General features: G+C 39.5%; 1 protein-coding gene across 1 annotated transcript in view; it reads right to left on the bottom strand.

Annotated features, from left to right (window-relative positions):
* Positions 1 to 14,722, bottom strand: part of LOC101853117 (leucine-rich repeat and calponin homology domain-containing protein) — a gene marked incomplete in the record, with an annotated part of 93,027 nt that overhangs the window by 57,205 nt on the left and 21,100 nt on the right. Inside the window, 2 exon segments of the mRNA XM_013087027.2 lie at positions 6,225 to 6,357; positions 9,500 to 9,636. Coding sequence (XP_012942481.1) covers positions 6,225 to 6,357; positions 9,500 to 9,636 — 270 coding nt within the window.

Below are 14,722 nucleotides of genomic sequence, written 5' to 3'. Positions count from 1 at the left end.
AACCCACAGGGTGTCCACACGCAGCCAGTCACACCGTGTACGACATCAGTGGTCGGGGGATTGTGATGGGGTGAGGAGTCGAGTAGAGTTGCAGGTAGACAAGACGTCCAGTAACAGTAAAATAAGGTCAAAACAAAAAAAAAGGGGGGAGGGGGATAAAGAAGAAAACCAAAACACAGGCCACGGATTAGAAAAAATGACAACACTCTAATACAAAGCATGCTGTATATCAAATACAAAAAAAACACAACAACAACAGAATTCTAAACAGAACCACAGTGAATTCTTGTCTGAAAAGCTGTCACTTTTATTGCATTTATAAAAAAAAAATTCAGCGCCATTACCTCCACCCACCCAATGTCTTACACTGGCCCTGTCTACCTACATTCTAAACAGCAATGTCTACTACGACCACCAACCATCTGCAATGGTAATGTCTATAATTTCAACTTACATTCAACTGTGGCTATGTCTAACTATATTTTACAATGTATATTTTAACTATATCTAACAAAAATCTACAGTAGCTATGTATGTCCACTCTTGTCCACCCACATTCAACAGTGGCTACGTCCACTACGTCAAACCACATTCTAAAGTGAGTATGTCCACATTCAACAGCCAAATACAAACCATTCAACATGCATATTCACAACATTGTCAAAAAGGTTGAAAATTATCAAAAAAGTTAAATTCCATTCCAAAATGACAAACAAAATAAAAAAAGAACAAAACGAGAGTCCAAGTGTTAGTTAGCTAAACATACAAACATACAACACTCACTAGCACACACAATGCAAGACACAAAAATAAATGTCCTTTGAATGAGACTCAAAATAAGCAAATGCCCTAAGACACAACACAAGGCTTTCACACAAAATGAAACAAGAATTAGCGCTCACACAAAACAAAGCAAGACTATAGAGAATAAGTCGTCACACAAGACTTAATAGAAATTGCACGACAAAAGACTAGCATTTGCCCTTACATAACACAGGCACAACACAAGACTAGCATTTGCCCCAATACAACACAAGACTAGCATTTGCCCTAACATAACACAGACACAACACAAGACTAGCATTTGCCCTAACATAACACAGACACAACACAAGACTAGCATTTGCCCTAATACAACACAGACACAACACAAGACTAGCATTTGCCCTAATACAACACAGACACAACACAAGACTAGCATTTGCCCTAATACAACAGACACAACACAAGACTAGCATTTGCCCTAATACAACACAGACACAACACAAGACTAGCATTTGCCCTCACACAACACAAGACATAACACAAGACTACAGCGTGTTCACTTGTATCTGCCCATAGTCAAAATAAACTATAAACAAATTTATCTTTTCTCAGGTCTTTGTCAAGATATCTTCAACCAACAGAATCTGAAAACCCATTTATGAAAGCCACTGCAAAACAAGGTTCTGACAAGTCTTCCTTAAGTCTTTGAACCCCATCGCACGCTGGGAGCATCTAGTTCTAGTGACAAATGTTTCGTTTTATTTAGTGCTAGCTTTTGCTTGTTTTTCGGAACTATTGCCGAACCAAGTTTTTTAGATTCAGCTATTTAGAAGTTGAAGGCAAGCTTTTGGGGTTATCAGACATAGTACACAAGGTTTAGGTGACTAGAAAAAAACTCTGGGACACCGTAGAAAAAACTCAGGGCTTAGGGAGTTAATGTAAGCCTAAAATAGGTAAAAACTTAAAAATAGGCGATTTATAGCATACACTTCAACCATCAAAAAGTTTGTCCATTTTCATTAACACCACACTTTAACTCACTTGCACCGCTTCCTGTGTATTTACGAGACGTACTGCGAGCCTGGCAGCCAGATCCTGTGTATTTTCTGTACAAGTATTATCAATTGATATTTCCTGACTTTTTCAGGTACCAGCTACAGGAAGCAGCGAACTAACAGTTTCGTTTTATAAAAGGTTTGTTGATGATGTGATTTTTTCTGAGCTATTACGAGCTAAGTGAGTCACCCGCGAATTGTAAGAGAAGCTCTGTGAATGGGAGCAAAGCCAAGGCCAGTAAAAGTCATAAATGGAACATGTTTGAAGAGTTTCAAACTAGATCTATAAATAGGCCAGGCAATGAACAGCTGTAGTTGGGTGAAAGTATAACGAATCTGAATAGCTTCGTCTTACAAATCTATTCCAAGTATTGTGTGAAAGTATAACGAATCTGAATAGCTTCGTCTTACAAATCTATTCCAAGTATTGTAAATATACAAATCTTGTACTTCAAGTTGTGGGAACAGTAGGAGTAACTCTAATAATTGCAGATTAAACAATACACTTGGTGAGAAAAGGAAAGCAGTATCTCCGTCAGGACTTCACACAGAGAGCTAAAGCAGCAAGATACTGTTGCACCATCTGTGATACACATCATGTACTCCTCCTGGGACTCTGTTTTGTTTTAAATAGTGTTTTACCGACCACACTTGCAAAACAAAAAGGTCATATTAATGTCGAAGATTAGAGATGTCACAGAGAGTAACAAACACAAAAAAGGAGGAGTGATAAAGACAATAGATGTATCATAGGAAAGAAGAAGCCAACCACATCAGAGCATCTGCCAACCATCCACTATTGGGACTATGCTTCCACTATGCAACACACATCAGTAAAAATTAACTGTGTTTTTATGGTGTCTCTGACTTTTTGATAAATGATTTTTTTATAACTTGGACGCAAAAAAAAATTGTGTACCCTCCAAGACATTGCCATTTCAAAATATTTATAAAATAAAAAGTATTTAGGGAAATTAGACAGAGCTTTCTTTTTCTGTGAGAGCACTTCTTTTGCAGCAATTTTTTTACAAAGCTTTCAGTTTTTTTTGGTTAACTATTCAATACACCCAAAACTGTCAAGCTGCAATAGTTTTTGGGCTGAAAATAGCTCAGACTCAAGCGAGTTAATGCATGCCTTTGAAACAAGGTACAACAGATGGGCAAGTACTTTTTAACACGCTCATGGTGACGTCTAGACTCACTCGGAGCTCAAAAAAACCCAAAAACACTATGTGATTACACTGAAATGTGGCAGCAGGGTGGTGTCTTTGTTTCAAAATGAGCAATTTGCAGGCTAGGTTACTGAAAATCATTTACTGAAGTGAAAACTACGTATACATCTATGTTGTTGTTGTTGTTATCGATCCAGCAACAGCTGGACTTTCGCCCTTCTGTCCAATGCCATGTAGTGATAAGTGCAGGTTTGCTGCAGTTGCTGTAAAGTTCCATAAAGTGTGTTGTCAATGTTAGGTCTCGGAGGGAGAAGGGTAGCTCTGATGTCATTTAGGGCTGTGCAGTGGAACAAGTCTCATATGCATAGTCACACAAGGGACACATTGGGGGAAGTTCCGGGTTTATTCTGTTCAGGTGGAAGTTGAGCTGTATATGTTCTGTTCGTAGGCGGAAGATCGTGGTCTGTTTCTTTCTCTGAAGGTGGTTGATATTGTCATTTCTTTTTGTTGTGGTCATATGTTTGAAAACTGCTCTGCCAGTCTTTCCCAGGGCCCATCTGTTCATCCAATCTTGTTTGTTGTTGCTTTGGATGATTTGTTTTGCAGTGTTGTATGAAGTTGGAATGTTGGGTTGTTCCTGTCTAGATCCCCGTTTGGCAAGTGTGTCTGCTCTGTCATTTCCAGGTATGTCTGAGTGTCCGGGGACCCACTGCATTACTAGGTTGATGCCACAGAATGTTATCAGATGATGGGATCCAAACAGTATATGGGTCAAATCTTGGTTTAGATGATGGTCATTTTCTATGGCTTGTAATACTGATAGTGAGTCAGTGAAACTCACAATGCTCTGTGCTTTTCCAGGATGAGTGTCAAAAACTGTACGGAGATGGTACAGTGCTGTTTCAATTGCTATCATTTCTGCATCGTAGTTGCTGCATTTCTCTCCACAGGCTGCAGAGATCTCATTGGAACTTCCATCTGGGTACTGTATTAGTATTCCATATCCGGCTTTGGTTGTGCCTTTGAATGCTGAGCCGTCCGTATAGACGTGTATCCAGTCATCTGAATAGCTGTCGATTGTTTGATGTGATGCAAGCATCAGCGTCACTGGGTCTGACGATTTTGTGCTCTTGTCTTTGAGAGATGTAATGATTGGCTTTTTTAAAGAAAGGTGGGGAGGGATGTTTTGGTTGACTCTTTGGGTTTCTTTTCTGTTTTGTGGTAGATGGTGACTCTCCATTAGTTCTGTGATGTGATGCATGATTGACTTTTGTTGAATTCGTTTCTTTGGTTTCCATGTTTCTACATGTACTGTACTAATTTCCTGTTTGGGTGGTTGGGGCACATTCTTTTTGTTCTTTCGTGTAGCTCCAAAACTGCTTTATCTCTGCGGATTCCCAGGGGTTCAACATTTGCAAGGATTTCGCACGCGGCGGTAGGTGTGGATCTCATTCCACCATTTATAAAACGAAGGGCATTGTTTTGGATCTTGTCAAAGGTGTTGCAAGTAGTTGTACTGCACATAGTGAGTAGGCTATTGCTGTATTCCAGGGAAGATCTGACATAACCAAGGTATAGAGCTCTAAGAGTTTGTTTGTCTGATCCCCATGAATTGCTTGCGAGTTTCTTTAAAAGTTAGAGTCTTTTCTTTGCCTTGTTCCTTATGTTCTCCACTTGGCTTTTCATGGTTAGCCTATGGTCAAGTTTGACTCCTAGGTAAGTTGGATGTTCTTCTTTGGGGAGACTTTCATTTCCTATCTTTAGTTTGAGATTTTCTTTGGCTGCTTTATGGCTCTTCGTGAAGATGGTGTATACTGTTTTCGTGCAGTTTATTTTAAGTTTCCATTTCTGACAATAATTGTGGAGCCTAACATTTGGAGGAAGTTCGGTTCCAGTCTACAACGAGTTTTTCTTGAACACTTTGGGCATTTCGAAAAAGAGCACCAGAACGGCACTGGTCAAAATTTCTTCAAAAGACATACGAAGGACAAACGAGGTGGGAGACAATCTAAGGCAGAAAGACGGAGAAAGAGAGATCAGAGAGAGAGGGAGACGAGAGAGAGAGAGAGAGAGAGAGAGAGAGAGAGAGAGAGAGAGAGAGAGAGACAGAGAGACAGAGAGAGACAGAGACAGAGACAGAGATACATATACATCTAAAGAGTCTATAAAAAGAAACTTTTATAACTGAATCAAGTTGTTTTTTTAAATATGTGAGGCACCATAATGAAATCCGGTGCTCGTCCAAAAAATGAAAGTGAAGAAACAGCCATTTTTCCGCAGATTTGGACATTTTTATAGAATTTTTATTTTTGGTTCAACACCTTTCACGTTCTTTAAAGAACACATTTGTGTGGATTTTACTGGAAAAACGTTGATTAAAGGAACAAACAATGTAAATTTACAGTTCCCACGGAACTAAGCTAAGGAAATAACTAAACTTTGGCGGCCATTTTCTCTTTAATTATACCTCTGAAACCGGTGACCCCACCTCCTTCAATCGCCAATACCTCGCCCTGCATACAAGATAAATTGGTACTTTTTTCACCGAAAGCAAGACAAATGAACAAGCTTTAGAATGAACACAATAATTCAGCATGCCCGAAAATTGACAAGCTCCTGATTCCACCGCGTCGTGACATATATTTTTTTGTTTGGTTGCTAGCCTATAGGAGTGCCATGGAAAGTTACATGCCCATTGGCAAATTCACAAATATTTTTAACACAGACAGATCAAAGTGAACAAGCTATAGCATCAGCACTAAGACAAAACACAAGATTACCATTTGCTCTCAGACAAGAGACAAAAACAAGACTTTGTCATTTTGCTCTTACACACATCACACACAGACACAATATAACAGTAACACACATAACTCACAAATTCAACACAACAGTAACACACACAACTCACAGATTCAACACAACTAACACACACAGCTCACAGATTCAACACAACAGTAACACACACAACTCACAGATTTCAACACAATAGTAACACACACAACTCATAGGCACAACACAACAGAAACACACATAACTCACAGATTCAACACAACAGTAACACACGTAACTCACAGATTCAACACAACAGTAACACACATAACACAGATTCAACACAACAGTAACACACATAACTTGCAGAGAACACAAAACCTACGACACAAGTTCCTCCTCACCCAGCACACATTGAAAGCGCAATAGAGGAAAGAAAGTGTGTGTAATGGTGACTGACCTCGGCACTGTGCCAGCCATTGCGGTCCCCTGATGTGTCTGTGGTGCTGTAGCCTGAGTCGTTGCTAAGCACAGTGTGACGCTTCCACTTGGACTCGGAGCCACCCAGCATGTTCCGCATGTCCTCCGACGGTCTGCAACCATACATGTATTGCTTTGAGTAAAGAGAAGCACATCACCACAATGAACATTATTCAGTTCATGGAAAAAACAAGACAAATTACAAACGGAAGGAAAGCAAGCTGGGTCAACCATTAATTGACCCCAACCACAAATTTAAGTCACATAAAAGTTTTGTCTCCTTCCAGTTATACAAAATATCAGCCAGCTGTTCACAGGTGCTGAGCCCAACATTTCCTAAAATGTATGTTTAATGCAGCTTCTCAATCTGTACTTGTGCTTCAAAAGCAAAATTCAAATTCTAAATGTTGAAAAAAAAGCAAGAAAAAATAAAACCTTTTTTATTTTTTGTCTTGGAAAATTTTACTTACTGGGCCTTATGCAGTTAAATAGCCCACTGATGAGATACAAAAGCGGTAAAGAACAGAATCTAAACCTCGGTAAGCACAAAAAATACAAATACAGGACAGATGTACAAAATGACAGTACAATCACACTAGATCTCTCTCTCACACACACACACACAAACACATGCGGGGGCTCTCGTGGCCTAGAGGTTAAGGTGTTGGCCTCTCATTCAAAGGTCTCGGGTTCGATTCCGGGTAGAGACAAAAACATTTTTCTTCTCTAAAATTGTCTCCTTTCACATCCTTTCCTGATCTCTAACAATGTTCTGTCATCTGCTTTCATTTCCACTTTCTGCCCCCACCCCCTCACCTCCTTTGCCCCCTCCTCTGGGCTCCTGACTCTTTCTGCAGCCTTTCTACTGCTACTCCTTGGCTCCTCCTAACTGCTGTCTTTCTGCCACACCCCTGATCTTCTGGTAGGAAAGATCTACACCTAGCCGTCTCGGACAAGGGCGAAAAATCTCGGAGGGCCCGTGTGCAAGTTGCGCACGTTAAAGATCCCTTGGTGGTCTAAAATCGATAAGAGTAGGCTTCGGCCGCCACCCGGGTAAAATTCAAAATTTCCTACCAACGAAAAAGTATTAGGTGTGTCCCGCGCGTTCATATGACCTTATGCAGTTGCGAGCGCCGTAAAACCCTATACTAAACAAACAAACAAACAAACACATGCAGAGACTATATTATATTGATGACTGGACACAAGACTTCGACAAACAACCTTTTGTAATTTGACTCTAGTTGGAGTACTGCTTACAGCCATTGATATACAATCAAAATTATCCAAGATGGCCACCCATTGTCGAGGAAAAAAGTAGTTGGTTAGACAGATAGACATTTTGGACAGTGTCACTTTAGTATGTGTGTCATCGTGGTGAAATCAGTCTCTTGTCAAAATAATGAACACAAACCGATACTTTTCTGCCCACTGAGCACTTTTTATGTAAATTTGTTTTCGACTTTTCGCACAACACATTTTACATCCCCTTAAAAACACATTTTTGTGTAGATTTTACTGAAATACATTGATTAGCAATGCCAATGAAAATTTAATTTTTCGCTTTAGCCCTTTTTTATTTGGTACCTAAGAAAGAATTTTTAATTCTTAGAACTATGCTTCTTGAATTTTAAGAATCGGTTCATAAATAAAAAAGTAATTGGGTTGTAAATGTCGGCAAAATATGGATGACCCACATATAGGAAAATACTCCAAAACTGTGGACCATGCAGTAGCAGATTCTGTAAGATAATCGACGATATCTTGGTGATTAATCGGAGTGTTAGAGAGAAACTTGGCTACCCGATGTGTTTATGGGTGGAGAAATCATTTCTGCCGTCAGATTTACTAAACATTTCGTAGTTATTTTGTTATAATTCAAATTTTGGTGTACATATTACGACTTTGCGAAAAAGGGGTGTCAGGATGAGTCCCATTTTATTTATAGCATCTATCACAAGATGTCATCTTTAAGAATATATGTCAGCAGCGATACTAAACAATGGCAAAGCTTTCTTTGATGACTTTAGACCATGCCAATCTTAAAAGACAAGTTAATTCAATCTAGTAAGCCGTACAATTAAAATTCTTTTTTCCGGTTGAGATGCAAACACCCAGAGGCGAGATAAGCTCGCCTCGAAATACCCCCATTGCGTTGTTACAGCGGAACAGAGAGAAAAACAACCGGATGCGCGCGCCGGACATTGCCCTATTTTCAAGTGACCAATGAACGGGCTCCGAATAGTCATGCGGGGATCGGATTTATAGGTCACATACATTTGCCGCGAGAGTGAGGGGAAAATGGCCGGTCTCTGTGCGAAGCCGTTATGAATAGGGGGGTAGTCATGCATTTATGATCGGGTCTAAACAACTACTTGACACGGAACGTTCAAATTTGAGCACACTATAGAGGATAGATCTATTACTATCTCGGCGTTGAAATTCAAGCTCCTTATAGTTTTTGGTACACCCGATACAAAAGTGTTCCCGACACTAAAAATATAGGTTAATTTATGTGTGCCAACTTCAACGTCCACATATCATTAGTTTGCCCTATTTTCTGATTGGTTGCCGAGTATCATTCACATTGGTCCAGACATAGAGCAGACCGAGGTTGACAAAGTTAGTCACCTACGCTACGGCCCGATAAAAAAATTCACCCGCAAATGGGCACAAAATTTTCGCCACGCAGGAAAGCTCGATTGGCATTGCTACATTGATCAATGGCACAAAAATGCAAATTTATAAAGTTTCCAAGAACACTCAAGTTTTGAAAGTCACAAAACTTTTGGGGCCATTTTCTTGCTAATTTTACCTCCAATACCAAGTGACTCCCAAATTATTAAATAGCAAAAATCGTGACTTATTTTCAAGACAGATGAGTGTTTCTTTAATCAAAAGCAAGACAAATAAACAAGCTTAAAGATAATACAAATAATTCCAATATAATAACCTATTTTCAAGATAGACTTATTTCATTTAAAATAAGACAAGTGAACAAGCTTTGAAATGATACCAATGACTCCATACGTCCAAAAATTGACAAGCGTCTTATTCCATAGTGTCATGACACATGTAGAAAAAACTCATGGGAGAAAGTGGGAAGTAGTCACTTGAACAGGTGATTGTTTTAGACAGGTGGCCATTAGGGCAGGATCGACTGTATATACATACACACAAAGCCAGCTCACAAGCATTCCTTCTGTTCACACACACACAAATAGGGAAATATGGGGCAGGGGCAGGATGACATACTGTTGTGGAGGCAGAGATTTGCGGACAAAGCGCTTCATGTCCGCGTCGTTGCTGACCATGATGCCCCGCTTCCTGTCTTCCTTGATCGCTTCAATCTGAAGATATTTCATGATGTGCTGGCGACCCTTTCGGCAAATCTGAAAACAAGCATACAACAACATGATGAGCATTTGAATGATTGGGTCTGTTTTTGTTTGTTTTTTTACTTAAGGATGCACGTCAATACAATAAATGTGATTTAAAGCAGAATAAAAGTATGGAAAAGAAAAGAAGTAGGAACTACCAGTGGCACCCTCCAACCGCCCCCTCCAATCATTGAGTGGTTTTGGGTATAGAAAAACACTGATATGATAATAATCATTTGGTGTGGAAGAAAAGATAGTTTTAGCAAGTGCTTTTATGACAATTGCAACACAAATTGGTCATATAGAAGTAGGTGCCACAGATTAGAGAGACCCAAACTAATGTATCGTTAACATACACATAAAAATATCACTGCAGCTGCTACATTTCTTTTTTCAGTGCTCCCAACAGCTGAAGATGAAAAGTAAGGAAAATTCTGCAAAGGGTGTGGGGGCCGCCCACAGAGTCCAGGACCAGCGTCCCAGTGGGGGTTCTGCGGGCAAAGCCCCTGAAGAAATTGAAATTTAGTGCTTTTAGAGGGTTAAAAAATGGCACTTCGGAACCTGTATGAAGATAATACCAACAACCCGTAACATCTAATTTTTTCACCAAGATAATTGCTCAAACTCAAAGTAGAGAAATAACTTGAATGGCTCAAGTTGACCTATCACTGTCAGAGTTGCAAGAACTGAGGTAGGGCATGATGCAGTGACACTGAAAATTTGCCAATCTTGAATAGAAAGCTAAAATATTGTAATAATTTATGATCACTATCACCCATCCAATGAAACACAAACACTTAATTCATCAATAACAAGGCTTACAAGGAACTGTCGGAAAGTACGGATTTCCGTAAGATTGGAAGCACTGTTCGAAGTAAAGGGAAAGATAACATGGCTCTGCTTAACTCATTCCACACTAGGGACAATTCCACGTCTGTTCCAGGCAGGTTGGGCTAGCCCATGAACCTATTGAGGCCTATTATTTTCTTTATAATAGATCAAATGTGGTCATAATATATTCCAAAATAAAGGGAAATGTGCAAGGAATATGAAAAAATGAACACAACTGAAATAAATATGACAAAAAATAAACATTTAAAAAACCCATGGGAGAAATGAAAGGAATTTCCTTTGAAAAAGATAAATCGATGGATGTACTTTTCAGAACAGAAACAAAACATTAGCCACTGCTCTTTCCATGTTCTCTGTGATGCATGACAAGGAAGTAGAGCAGAATGAACAATGTATCATGTCCATACAAATGAAGACAGAAACTCTCCAGTAAAGCAGGGATCAACATAATGACGGGACTATGGAGACAAGGGTATGTATGTATAGTATAGGGTTTTACGGCGCTCACAACTGCATAAGTTCATATGAGCGTGCAAAACACAAGTTAGTTTTGTTCACAACAGTTTACTATACGGCTGGCTCGAGTAAGTACTTAAATCTTAAAATGTTTAAATGTTTAAAAATCAGTGTAAATATATATATCGTCCCTGTAAGTCTCTAAACGTTTAAGTCCGGAATTTTGGAAAATAATATTTTGGTTTTATTTCCCTCCAATGGGTTATCCACACCTCCTCTATAAATATTAAAGTCATTGAACAAATGAAAATTGCACTTTTTGTCACGGATTCTAAACGCGCGTAACAGGATTTCACCTTGATTTGAAACTCTAAACGCAGAAGTCCCAGCCCAGCACCTTTGTTTAAAACAATAATTTTGTTTCATTTTTGGTTCAAGTAATAGCCTACAGGTGAGTTATACCATTTCTTCCCTCATATTAAGATGTGAATGTAAGATACTTTTCTAAATTATTATGTGTTTATTTAGATAAATCTTTGTTTTGTGTGATACATTGTGACATCAGCATTTAGAGCTTACAAAGTCACCCATTATTCTGTAAGCTTCAAGGTGACTTGCAAGGAGATTGTCAAGACTTACGCGTTTAGTTTTCATGTGAAAGATTAAGCCCATTCACACCGTTTAGATCTCAATAATATAGATTAATTATTATGTATTGTTTGTCACAGGTTTAGATCTCATCAATGTTGATTAATTGTTGGGTATTAATTAGTCATAGATGTATCTCAGCAATGTGGATTGATCGTTATTATATTTTAACCTGCTATAAGATAAGTGTTTCCAAAGTCAAACGCCTTTAGAAGTGAGGATTATTTTTTGAAACATTCAAATTTATTTTTACTTTAGAAGACGCATACTTTATTATACCTTTAATAACTACTTATATTATTATTTATATTTCAGTCATGAACCACTTTTCACCAAGCTATAAACTGTTACAGCTGTCTAAAAAAGAAGCAGCAAACCCTCCAGTGAAGCCTCCATGACCACAGTCCAGGGGACATACCCAGCACCTCTCTAAGGGAAATGCCCGTCCTCACTCCTAAGAGGGACATGCCCACGAGCCTTCTCTGTATGAACCACTGGACAATTTTTGGGATATATCATTGACTCATTTGTAGACATGTCAGTGAATAGCAGTGATTTAGTGTATTTTGATCACAATGAGGCTATGGGGAAGAATGTAGTCACTGAAACTGCTGCTGACCTGCATGACGATAGATCTAGTCATTTTCAGGATGTTCTTGATTTGAGTATGTCTATACTCGATAATGGAGAAACAGATGTGAATGTAAATGATGGTGGAGAAATGGTCCTTGATGTGAAAATATGTGATACTAGAAATAAGGCTCATGATGTGAAGGTGTGTGATGGTAGAAATGGGTCTCTTTTTGTGAATGCTGATTGCAGCAGATGTTCTTAATTCATGCATATGACGGTGGAGATGAAGTTTTTTTATTCCAATATATATGATGGTAGAGTTGAAGCTTTTGAGTTGTTAAATGGCACTGATCCTGTAGGTGAAATTATTGATTCCAACATGTATGATGAAGATTTGGATTTGAATATCACTGACCAGAGAGGCGAACACGTTGATTCCATTCCAATATATGTGTTGATAGAGGTGAGGCTCTTGTTGATCGATCATGTGGTGATGGAAACGACAGCGATAATGTGAGAATATTCAATGGAAAGAAGAGAAAGCTTGGAAGAGAAAACTGGGAGAGATTTGTGAACTCAAGAAACATGAAGCAGGGCAATCTTATGAAGGAAGGCGATACAGGGTTTGAGAACGTTGAAAAGGATAAAAGAACTTCGAGGAAAGATGCTCTTGCAAGGTCAAGTGTAATCAGTGTTCGAATATCACAGAAGAAGAGAGGTAGGAAATATTTTATTTCTTATTATCGCCGCCCTGGCCAGAGAATGGTGTATTTTTGCATGGACATGTATGCAAGGTACCAGCCAAACAGAAAAAAGCAGCGTCTGCAGCATCCTGTAGGACTACGTCCCTGCAGTATTTTCTGAAAACCAGTAGAGGCAGATTCAGGGTCTGCTGTCAGACGTTTTTGTCCACAATAGGACTCAAGGAATGGTACGGTATGTGAGATAGCATCGCGGAGGACTAGGTGATGGTGTATGAACAGTGAATGAGTCTTCTCGGAGACCAGCATCTGACTCTGATGCGCAATTACATCTGCGAGCCTTCCTTGAAAGTCTGCCTAAAACAGAGTCTCACTATTGCCGAAAGAAAAGCTCCAAGCTATATTTAGAGGCAGTTTTCATTGCAGGACCGATCTATTTCATCTCTATGAAACAAAATGTAAAGAAAAGAAGATGGAAGCTCTTTCTCATCCAATTCTTGACGATGAATTACAGAAAATGAATCTTTCTCTTTTCAAACCGCGCAAAGATCAATATGTCTCTGATGAAGGCAATGTCGATGAAGACATATCTGGCTCAAGGGCAGAAGAAAGAAAGGGCACAGCAAGAGATGGCAGGAGATGAGGAAATGGTCCAAAATAACGACATGACAAAGGTCATTACTGTGGATCTACAGTCAGTTTTGCTTTGCCCCATGCTGAAAGCATCGGCATTTACTATAGGACCAGACTCTGTGTCCATAACTTCACAATATTTGATTTAAAGTCACATGGTGTCCAATGCTATGTCTGGCACGAGTTGGAAAGGGGCTTGTCTGCTCACGAATTTGCTTCATGCATTGTGGATTACCTGGTAAGTGATCTGTCTTTTGATATGTACATCATCTATTCCGATGGATGTACTTTTCAGAACAGAAACAAAACATTAGCCACTGCTCTTTCCATGTTCTCCGTGATGCATGACAAGGAAGTAGAGCAGAAAATACTTGCGAGGGGCCACTCGATGATTGAGGTGGATAACGTCCACTGCGTTATCGAAAGACGGTACGAATAAAGAATAAGAAGATTTTCCTTCCTATCGACTACGTTCGATTAATTGAAGAAGCCTGAAGAAAGCCATTTCCGCACTCTGTGGAGTATTTTTGACTCACACGTTCTTCTCAAATCTGATGGTGTGAACACCCTCAGTTGCATTGCTACAGTTACTGACATCAGAGTTTCCAGAGAAAAGAAATCTAGATCTAAATAAATAAATAATTCACGCACCTGATGAAATGCTTATTTTTACCAATATTAATATTACAGCATAACCTATGATAGGGTTTGACACAACAGAATTGGAATATGAATCCTCCATTGAGGTCTATAATGATCTATATAAATCTAGATCTAGATCTAGATCTAGATTCTATTAGAACAAGAGAGTCTGACTTGAATGAATCCACACGATCTGAACAATTGAATTAGTAAACAAACTAAATTCAAAATGGCCGCTCGAGCACGAAACTGAAAGTAGATAATTTAGTTTGTCATCCTTTTTCGTATTCGTATTTCTACTTAGGTTCCGACAATTATGTCGGAAACGCCGACGTCGGCAGTCGGCGGTCGGCACGAAAACGAAAGTGCCGACGAAGCCGGCGGGAGAAAAAGGGGTCGCTGGCAGTCAGCCAGGCCTCGCACTACGCACATTGACTGATACAGGTGGGCCTAGCGATAGCATCGGCCGCCTCGCGGGTCGGGTCGCGATTGTCGGATTTCAGACAATTGTCGGCAAACATGCAGGTCTAAGTGGGGGATTTGGAGGACTGACAGACTCCGCCCTTCCCGGGGTCAGGCCGGGGAGGGGGGTT

This window comes from Aplysia californica, unplaced genomic scaffold (genome assembly GCF_000002075.1).
Source record: "Aplysia californica isolate F4 #8 unplaced genomic scaffold, AplCal3.0 scaffold00535, whole genome shotgun sequence".
Taxonomy (NCBI): Eukaryota; Metazoa; Mollusca; class Gastropoda; order Aplysiida; family Aplysiidae; genus Aplysia; species Aplysia californica.
The sequence above is the reverse complement of the archived record's forward strand: the minus strand, read 5'-3'. Positions and strand labels throughout refer to the sequence as shown.